We start from the raw sequence: 10,785 nt of genomic DNA, 5'->3' as shown, positions 1-10,785 counted from the left end.
TCCGTCTGCCTTGGTCCAAGTTTTTCTGTGGTTTCCTTGGATCACTTAGGCAAATGCTGAGGCAGTAATATTCCACAGATAATCTTTCACTCTCTTCTGTCTTCATTTCGTCCGTCTCATCATTCTCACCTGAACCACCACCCACCCATTTCCACGATTCCTGAAAGCAGGCTGAAGAGGGCCTTCCGCCCTACCTTCCGGCATAGTCCGGAAGGACTGCCCGCATTACTGGCTGGTGGGAATGAAACACCCAAAAGAAAAATCTCCAGATTACGCTGGAGGGGATGAGTGGTGATTGGAATGATAAAGATGAGTTGGGCGAAATGAAGACAGGAGATTATCTGTGGTATATTACCCCCCTGTATTTGTCTAAGTGAAACCCCAGATGTATCCGGAATCGAACCGGTAACCTCCCGAATCCTAAGCAATGACCTGCCGCTTGGTCATGGTAAACTATTAAACCATGACGCTTTTTGTGGGTCTTGCAACATTGGAATGGTCGCATAAAGATTTAGCTAGGGCCATTCCTTAGCACTCGAGGTTGTTTTTGTTAAATTTTAAGATCAATATCTTCAGTAGTTTTTACATTATTTCAAAAATAAACACTGAAAGCAAGAACTTTGAAAAATGTGTCCTAATTCCGATTCCTTATTTTATACAATTTCCAGTTTTAAAAATCTTTCCTTTTACCTGTAACTAAAACTTTTTGATTTTGTATCAGTTGGGACCTACTTCTATTATATTAATTGATATTTTTACAATTAGTGAAAATTGGTGTAGAAGGCACTATAGCAGCGTTCCAGACGCTCACCATTCTAAAGCAACCAAAGTGTGCATAATTTCGTCTCCCATAGAGCCAGTTGCCGAAGACGAAGAAGACGATGACGGTATTGAAAATGGTGATAATATTATATTCAACACAAATAAAACGTTAGTACTTACGATACATGTAATTATAATTATTATTTCCAAAAAGGACTCAACATGAAGTACTGGATTTATTTTGAATAATTTTACTTACTGCGAAATTCTTAAAAACTCAGCGTGGTTGAAATTTTACTTAAGGGGTAGTACAAATATACCTTAAGGAAATAATTTTGATAAAACCAGGAAAGAAGATAAAAGTTAGGCAATTTAATTACGATATAGATTTGACATTTAATAGGGGTTGATATCAAATTAATGTGAAAATTCATTTTTTAATTTAATCCCACTACAAACTCCCTCAAATTAAAGAGGGAAAAATTTTGTTGCTGTTGTCACACCCTCGCCGGGAATCGAACTCGGGACATTGGGCTTTACGCACTAATGCTTTGATCACTAAGCCTTCTTAGTAAAGCTAAAGGTCCCGGGTTCGATTCCCGGCGAGGGTGTGACAACAGCAACAAAATTTTTTTCTCATTAATTTGAGGGAGTTTGTAGTGGAATGAAAAAATGAATTTTCACATTAATTTGAATTTAATTACATATGTTAAGAAATTGACTAGTATCTAGCTCAAAAATGTTAAATTTTTAGACACGATTACACGTTTTTCCCAGAAAAATGGAAACAAATTTTGCGATATACGAAACTGGCAATATTAATAATTTTCTGGTTACTAATCACTATAATTTTAATGAGGAAAACAGAGATTGTTCCAGGGACACATCAAATAAACGTTGCAAAGGGGAAGGCTAAAAGTAAGTAATACACATTAGTTACAGATAAAAGCTAAAATTAACAAAACAATTGAGAAGTCAGTAATTTGATGAAACATTCGATAAAAAAAAGATAACGAATTGAATGGGAGGTAGATACATTATCCCCTCCCATAACCTTCCACTCCTTACATTCATACGTTTAATATTGGACCAATCTTAATGTAAGGATTACTTTTCAATTTTTGTTAACATTAAATGCTTATCTTTTCTTGAGGTTTTTCAATATTTGACGCCCCGAAATCAAAAAAGCTCGAGATAATGTTAGATGGCGCTATGCTGCCTGAATATTACAGAAACCTGTCACAACATTCGATGGATGTATGGGTTGAAGGGGTGGTCACGTCGCAACCCGCAAACAATAATAGCAATCTAAAGGAAGCAAACGTCTTATCAGTAAAAGTAAGCAGATGTTCATAAGACATTGGACGGTTATAATATACAGGATGTCCTTAACTACTTTTTTAGTCGAAAAGAAATAAAAGTCAAATGGGTGATACAAGATTAGCATGCTTAGATTTGCGGTTGATACAGTAGTATTTTAGCATCTAGCAAGGAGAAGTTAAGAGTTAGTTTTGAATAAAATGGAAGCGGAAGTAGGGCTAGAACTAATACAAAAATAGGAGACGATAAACTAGAAGAAGTCGCCATTTTTCGATATTTAGGGAGTGAGATAACTCATGATTGAAAAAGTGCTAGAGACTTGAAGCAAAGGGTGGAAAGGTAGAAGGTGGGAAATGCGGAAGAGAATAGGTTAGAAGGGTTTAGGATGTAGTGTTACAGGAGTATTTTAAAAATACCGTGGATAGAAAAGGTTAGAGTCGAGAAGGCATTTGAAGGAGTAGGAGGACAGAGGGCGCTATGGAAGTAAAAAAAGAACGGGTTAGATAGTTTGGTAAGACAATTTCTCAAACATGAAGGGCTAGTTAAAGACGCAGTAGGATCAAGAATCAAAAGGTGGTAGACCTAGATAAGACTACTACTTACAAATAGGGGACTGTAGGATGTCAGACGTCCCAATGTTGGGGAAATGGGAAGTCCGGCGCAGAATAAGAAAGGGTGAAGGTGAAAATAATTGCTCCTGTTTTCGAGATGATGACCTGACCTTATAATGAATATGATGAAGTGACTCAAGACCAAAATTTTCATTCTGTATCTCGATGATTTCAGGACATCCTACATGTATATTAATGATGATACATTGAATATACATATGTACCTTTGTATCAACATTATCATAAGGTCGTCAGTTCTAAGACTGGTTGGACACACACCACCACTCTTTCCTATCCTGAGCTAAACTTCGCATTTCCCTAAAACTAGAACATCCCACATATTTAACTATTTGTGAACAGTATCTAATCTAAGTCTACCCCTACTCTTCTTAACTCGTGTTTCGGCTTCTTACCAGCCCTTTTAAGAAGGTGTGACACCAACCGATCTCGCCTATTTCTTATTAACTTCCATAGAGTCCCATTCCTTTTTAATACCCCTTCATTTTTTATCCACGATACCTTCATCATTCGCCTGTAACTCCACATTTCAAACGCTTCTAACTTTTTTGTTTTCCGTCGCGCCCACCGCCCATGTTTCGCACCCCAAGAGCGCCTTGCTCCAGATGTACATCTTCAACAATCTTTTTTGAATTTCTAAATTAACCGTTCATGAGCACAGAACTGACTTCTTTTTGTTGAAGGCGACTTGACCCTGCGCTATCCTTGGCTTTATATTTCTACTGCTCCTTCTATCCTCAGTTTTCTGACTTTCTAGATACCGAAAATCAGCCACTTTTTCTAACTTTTCGTCCCCTATCTTTATATTTGCTTTTTCCCCACTTTTCTTCCCTTGCATACCAGTATTTTTGTTTTGTCAGCACCGCTTCTATTTTATTTAAATCTATCTCTAACTTCTCCTAGCTAGATGTTAATACTGCTATCATCATCATCATCATAAGGTCGTCAGCCCTAAGACTGGTTGGACACGTACCTTCAATCGTTCCTATCCTGAGCTAAACTTCGCATTTCCCTAAAACTAGAACAGCTCACATCCTTAACTATTTGCAAACAGTAATCTAATCTAGGTCTACCTCTACCCTCCTAACTCCTGTTTCTGCCTCTAATATATCTCTGACTAGACCTTCAAAGAAGGTGTCCTACCAACCTATCTCGTCTATTTTTTATTGACTTCCATAGAGTCCTCTGTTCTCCTATTCTTTCTAATACCTCTTCATTTCTAACCTTTTCTACCCACGATATCCTCATCATCCGCCTATAACACCACATTTCGAAAGCTTCTAACCTTTTCTTTTCCGCCACGCCCACTGTCCATGTTTCGCACCCGTACAGCGCCATGCTACAAACATACACCTTTAACAACCTTTTCTGAATTTCTAAATTAACCGTTCGCGAGCATAGAAGTGACTTCTTTTTATTAAAGGCGACACGACCCTGCGCTATCTTCTGCTTTATATCCCTACTACTCTGCTATATCATCTGCAAATCTAAACATACTAATCTTAACCTGTGGATACAAAACATTAAATCTTTCTTCGTCTTTCTTCAGAACATTTCTGAATTATGGCGTGTGCCCTTAGTCTCTGATACCATGCTAGAGCAGGTACCACAAATAAACCTGAGGAAGGCTCTAGCTCTGGATGATGTGCTAGTCAACGATTCGCAGTATCTATCGTTGAGAATAAAACTGAAAACAAATCTGGATAGAAATCTACCTTTATCCTTAGAGTACCATTTGGCTTCCATAAGTACCAACGATGGTGTCATTTACGCTGCGTTCGTCCTTCTGGGACTTTACGTCATCATTATATTTGAGGTAAATCAAGACCGTTTATAAAGCTTAGAATTAAAACAATTGAATTATTTGATTGTTTTTATGTAGAATCTCCAAGAACTTTTATTCTTCTATTATTACGTCAAACATTGTTTTTTAGATAATACATAGGACGTTAGCGGCCATGTTAGCGAGTACGATATCAATAGCGATTTTAGCTTATTTGAATGTTAGACCGGCTCTTTCGGAGATCGTGTCGTGGATTGATACTGAAACGTTGCTTCTATTGTTTTCTATGATGATCATAGTCACCATTGTCAGCGAAACGGGTCTATTTGATTATTTAGCAGTATTAGCATTTAAGGTAAGGCTATCAACGAAAATGCGAATTCTTCCGAATTCTATATTTATAGAAAACCCACAAATACTTTTAGAATTGTAACCAGTGACTCTAACTATTTTCGCAAACGTACATAGTTTTTACAAGTATGAATGTGCTTTGAGTAATTGTTTTACAACTTTTAAACATCATTAAAATTTTTGTAACTCTAGCTTCAATTCGACAATATATCACTGAACATATATTTAATATCGAAAGAATCATTACCTTTATCGCAGCAATTATCGTTGTTATAAACAATTGACATCACATTCACTTTTCACTGCACTTCATACTTGACGAAAACATGTAAATGTATTATTGTATAGCAGCTGTCCACGCGGACGCATCGCTCACTCAAGTAGGAGAGAGACAGATGTCGAACGCTGCCGAACGCGGAGGCCGATTGTGCCTCTTTGTCGCTCGTTCCGCGCTCTCGCTTGCACTTCAACCCTTAAATGGAACGCCTCAGAGCGAGGTAACGCCGCATGAGTCATGTTTTTTCGTGCGTGCAGCCGGTTCCATCGAATTATAAGACGTCACGTCAAAATATTGCCGAAAACAATGGATATAATTGTAGTATTATTGATAAAATAGTTAACAAAAAAATGTTTAAGAATCTCACTTCAAAATATTGCAGTAAGAAATACATTGGACAAACTAAACGTTCAGTACATGTTAGGTTTAAAGAACATTTGACTCATGCCAGGTTTAGTACACTTGAAAATCCAGGGTTGCTCAAAATATTCTTACTAATAATCACAGGAACGATATTGATAATCGATAAGGAAATTAGAAATAATTACTTGCTTGACAGTTTTGAAAGTATGTTTCTTTATAAATATCTATTAAACTCTGTTAACAGTGGCAAAGGTCTTATGCCTAATTCTCCACTATTTGGGCTAATGTAATTGTTTTGCTCTTTTGTTTTGTAAGGTCCACATTGTAGTTGACGTATTGAGTTATGCTCACCGGACTACAACATTAATTAGTCATGTTTGCCTTACCTTTGACCTTTGATTCTCTTCAGTCCCTGAAGAAGGTAACTTTGTTACCGAAAACTGTTTCGGACGTTTGTGTCGTATTTTGGCTTTGAGATTTGAACTGTTTAATGTTCAACACTACAACACCGCCCTACACAGACACTATTTAATTAATTTGAAACACAGTCGCAATTTATTTATTTAAAGGGCAATCTTATTTTATTTCTAGTGCAACCCGTATTTTATTTGTATTTAGCTAAATTGTTGGGCGATACTTTAAAAATTAGAAATTGCTATTTTGTTAATTGTTTTCAATACTTTGTACCTTTATTAGGTAACAAATGGGAAGGAATGGCCCCTTATAAACACCTTGTGTTTGTTTACCGTATTTTTGTCGTGTTTTCTGGACAGCGTCACGACGGCTTTGCTCCTTACTCCAGTTACTATAAGGCAAGTAAAGAAACAGGACCGTAACAAAATAATTCCAAGTGATACACAAGAAAAAATTACTTCCAGAATTAAAATAACTGTTTAATAAAGATATTTATAGTTATCTTTTTTAACTTTAGGTTGTGTGAGGTAATGAAACTGAACCCAGTTCCAGTACTAATTTCAATGGTTATATATTCGAATGTAGGAGGAGCTATAACGCCTGTTGGGGATCCCCCTAACGTTATTATTGCATCCAATAAAAATGTTGTAAGCTCCGTAAGTAATACAACTTTATATTAATTATTGTTGTGAATGTGTCCGTGTACGTATTTGTGTGTATAACTCATCTCCTCGCCCATCAACTATACTTCGTTTAGTTTCTGTAGCGATGTGACCTTCAGTTTGACCGGCGCAAAGTAGAAAAGAACAGCACTAGGCCAGAAAAGAAAGGAGACAACTCTCGGCCAAACTCTTAACCGGTGAGAAGCGTATAAACCGTACAGTACTGCACGGAAAAANCGCCCTACCTTCCGGCATAGTCCGGAAGGACTGCCCGCATTACTGGCTGGTGGGAATGAAACACCCAAAAGAAAAATCTCCAGATTACGCTGGAGGGGATGAGTGGTGATTGGAATGATAAAGATGAGTTGGGCGAAATGAAGACAGGAGATTATCTGTGGTATATTACCCCCCTGTATTTGTCTAAGTGAAACCCCAGATGTATCCGGAATCGAACCGGTAACCTCCCGAATCCTAAGCAATGACCTGCCGCTTGGTCATGGTAAACTATTAAACCATGACGCTTTTTGTGGGTCTTGCAGCATTGGAATGGTCACATAAATATTTAGCTAGGACCATTCCTTGGTAGCACTCGAGAGGACACCGGGTTCTTTTTGTTGAATTTTAAGATCAATATCTTCAGTAGTTTTTACATTATTTCAAAAATAAACACTGAAAGCAAGAACTTTGAAAAATGTATCCTAATTCCGATTCCTTATTTTATACAATTTCCAGTTTTAAAAATCTTTCCTTTTACCTGTAACTAAAACTTTTTGATTTTGTATCAGTTGGGACCTACTTCTATTATATTAATTGATATTTTTACAATTAGTGAAAATTGGTGTAGAAGGCACTATAGCAGCGTTCCAGACGCTCACCATTCTAAAGCAACCAAAGTGTGCATAATTTCGTCTCCCATAGAGCCAGTTGCCGAAGACGAAGAAGACGATGACGGTATTGAAAATGGTGATAATATTATATTCAACACAAATAAAACGTTAGTACTTACGATACATGTAATTATAATTATTATTTCCAAAAAGGACTCAACATGAAGTACTGGATTTATTTTGAATAATTTTACTTACTGCGAAATTCTTAAAAACTCAGCGTGGTTGAAATTTTACTTAAGGGGTAGTACAAATATACCTTAAGGAAATAATTTTGATAAAACCAGGAAAGAAGATAAAAGTTAGGCAATTTAATTACGATATAGATTTGACATTTAATAGGGGTTGATATCAAATTAATGTGAAAATTCATTTTTTAATTTAATCCCACTACAAACTCCCTCAAATTAAAGAGGGAAAAATTTTGTTGCTGTTGTCACACCCTCGCCGGGAATCGAACTCGGGACATTGGGCTTTACGCACTAATGCTTTGATCACTAAGCCTTCTTAGTAAAGCTAAAGGTCCCGGGTTCGATTCCCGGCGAGGGTGTGACAACAGCAACAAAATTTTTTTCTCATTAATTTGAGGGAGTTTGTAGTGGAATGAAAAAATGAATTTTCACATTAATTTGAATTTAATTACATATGTTAAGAAATTGACTAGTATCTAGCTCAAAAATGTTAAATTTTTAGACACGATTACACGTTTTTCCCAGAAAAATGGAAACAAATTTTGCGATATACGAAACTGGCAATATTAATAATTTTCTGGTTACTAATCACTATAATTTTAATGAGGAAAACAGAGATTGTTCCAGGGACACATCAAATAAACGTTGCAAAGGGGAAGGCTAAAAGTAAGTAATACACATTAGTTACAGATAAAAGCTAAAATTAACAAAACAATTGAGAAGTCAGTAATTTGATGAAACATTCGATAAAAAAAAGATAACGAATTGAATGGGAGGTAGATACATTATCCCCTCCCATAACCTTCCACTCCTTACATTCATACGTTTAATATTGGACCAATCTTAATGTAAGGATTACTTTTCAATTTTTGTTAACATTAAATGCTTATCTTTTCTTGAGGTTTTTCAATATTTGACGCCCCGAAATCAAAAAAGCTCGAGATAATGTTAGATGGCGCTATGCTGCCTGAATATTACAGAAACCTGTCACAACATTCGATGGATGTATGGGTTGAAGGGGTGGTCACGTCGCAACCCGCAAACAATAATAGCAATCTAAAGGAAGCAAACGTCTTATCAGTAAAAGTAAGCAGATGTTCATAAGACATTGGACGGTTATAATATACAGGATGTCCTTAACTACTTTTTTAGTCGAAAAGAAATAAAAGTCAAATGGGTGATACAAGATTAGCATGCTTAGATTTGCGGTTGATACAGTAGTATTTTAGCATCTAGCAAGGAGAAGTTAAGAGTTAGTTTTGAATAAAATGGAAGCGGAAGTAGGGCTAGAACTAATACAAAAATAGGAGACGATAAACTAGAAGAAGTCGCCATTTTTCGATATTTAGGGAGTGAGATAACTCATGATTGAAAAAGTGCTAGAGACTTGAAGCAAAGGGTGGAAAGGTAGAAGGTGGGAAATGCGGAAGAGAATAGGTTAGAAGGGTTTAGGATGTAGTGTTACAGGAGTATTTTAAAAATACCGTGGATAGAAAAGGTTAGAGTCGAGAAGGCATTTGAAGGAGTAGGAGGACAGAGGGCGCTATGGAAGTAAAAAAAGAACGGGTTAGATAGTTTGGTAAGACAATTTCTCAAACATGAAGGGCTAGTTAAAGACGCAGTAGGATCAAGAATCAAAAGGTGGTAGACCTAGATAAGACTACTACTTACAAATAGGGGACTGTAGGATGTCAGACGTCCCAATGTTGGGGAAATGGGAAGTCCGGCGCAGAATAAGAAAGGGTGAAGGTGAAAATAATTGCTCCTGTTTTCGAGATGATGACCTGACCTTATAATGAATATGATGAAGTGACTCAAGACCAAAATTTTCATTCTGTATCTCGATGATTTCAGGACATCCTACATGTATATTAATGATGATACATTGAATATACATATGTACCTTTGTATCAACATTATCATAAGGTCGTCAGTTCTAAGACTGGTTGGACACACACCACCACTCTTTCCTATCCTGAGCTAAACTTCGCATTTCCCTAAAACTAGAACATCCCACATATTTAACTATTTGTGAACAGTATCTAATCTAAGTCTACCCCTACTCTTCTTAACTCGTGTTTCGGCTTCTTACCAGCCCTTTTAAGAAGGTGTGACACCAACCGATCTCGCCTATTTCTTATTAACTTCCATAGAGTCCCATTCCTTTTTAATACCCCTTCATTTTTTATCCACGATACCTTCATCATTCGCCTGTAACTCCACATTTCAAACGCTTCTAACTTTTTTGTTTTCCGTCGCGCCCACCGCCCATGTTTCGCACCCCAAGAGCGCCTTGCTCCAGATGTACATCTTCAACAATCTTTTTTGAATTTCTAAATTAACCGTTCATGAGCACAGAACTGACTTCTTTTTGTTGAAGGCGACTTGACCCTGCGCTATCCTTGGCTTTATATTTCTACTGCTCCTTCTATCCTCAGTTTTCTGACTTTCTAGATACCGAAAATCAGCCACTTTTTCTAACTTTTCGTCCCCTATCTTTATATTTGCTTTTTCCCCACTTTTCTTCCCTTGCATACCAGTATTTTTGTTTTGTCAGCACCGCTTCTATTTTATTTAAATCTATCTCTAACTTCTCCTAGCTAGATGTTAATACTGCTATCATCATCATCATCATAAGGTCGTCAGCCCTAAGACTGGTTGGACACGTACCTTCAATCGTTCCTATCCTGAGCTAAACTTCGCATTTCCCTAAAACTAGAACAGCTCACATCCTTAACTATTTGCAAACAGTAATCTAATCTAGGTCTACCTCTACGCCTCCTAACTCCTGTTTCTGCCTCTAATATATCTCTGACTAGACCTAGAAGGTGTCCTACCAACCTATCTCGTCTATTTTTTATTGACTTCCATAGAGTCCTCTGTTCTCCTATTCTTTCTAATACCTCTTCATTTCTAACCTTTTCTACCCACGATATCCTCATCATCCGCCTATAACACCACATTTCGAAAGCTTCTAACCTTTTCTTTTCCGCCACGCCCACTGTCCATGTTTCGCACCCGTACAGCGCCATGCTACAAACATACACCTTTAACAACCTTTTCTGAATTTCTAAATTAACCGTTCGCGAGCATAGAAGTGACTTCTTTTTATTAAAGGCGACACGACCCTGCGCTATCCTCTGCTT

At 37.1% G+C, this 10,785-nt stretch overlaps 2 protein-coding genes and 1 long non-coding RNA gene across 4 annotated transcripts in view; 2 read left to right on the top strand and 1 right to left on the bottom strand.

Annotated features, from left to right (window-relative positions):
* LOC108738947 (odorant receptor 4-like) overlaps positions 1-10,785 on the bottom strand; it is a 39,052-nt gene that overhangs the window by 6,753 nt on the left and 21,514 nt on the right. The window lies entirely within an intron of this gene.
* The window catches only part of LOC108738943 (P protein-like), a 30,256-nt gene that overhangs the window by 4,457 nt on the left and 15,014 nt on the right, over positions 1-10,785 (top strand). For both annotated transcript variants that reach the window (XM_025974975.1, XM_025974974.1), the window contains exons 2-8: positions 766-930; positions 1,517-1,680; positions 1,916-2,100; positions 4,261-4,527; positions 4,646-4,849; positions 6,182-6,297; positions 6,417-6,555. In XM_025974975.1, coding sequence (XP_025830760.1) covers positions 766-930; positions 1,517-1,680; positions 1,916-2,100; positions 4,261-4,527; positions 4,646-4,849; positions 6,182-6,297; positions 6,417-6,555 — 1,240 coding nt within the window. The remainder of the gene's footprint in view (positions 1-765; positions 931-1,516; positions 1,681-1,915; positions 2,101-4,260; positions 4,528-4,645; positions 4,850-6,181; positions 6,298-6,416; positions 6,556-10,785) is intronic.
* On the top strand, positions 7,327-8,724 carry LOC112904594. The gene is made up of 3 exons (XR_003231214.1): positions 7,327-7,555; positions 8,142-8,305; positions 8,541-8,724. It is a non-coding gene; the product is annotated as an uncharacterized LOC112904594 (long non-coding RNA).

Source organism: Agrilus planipennis, unplaced genomic scaffold (genome assembly GCF_000699045.2).
Source record: "Agrilus planipennis isolate EAB-ADULT unplaced genomic scaffold, Apla_2.0 scaffold118, whole genome shotgun sequence".
NCBI lineage: Eukaryota > Metazoa > Arthropoda > Insecta > Coleoptera > Buprestidae > Agrilus > Agrilus planipennis.
This window is presented reverse-complemented; position numbering and strand designations above follow the sequence as displayed.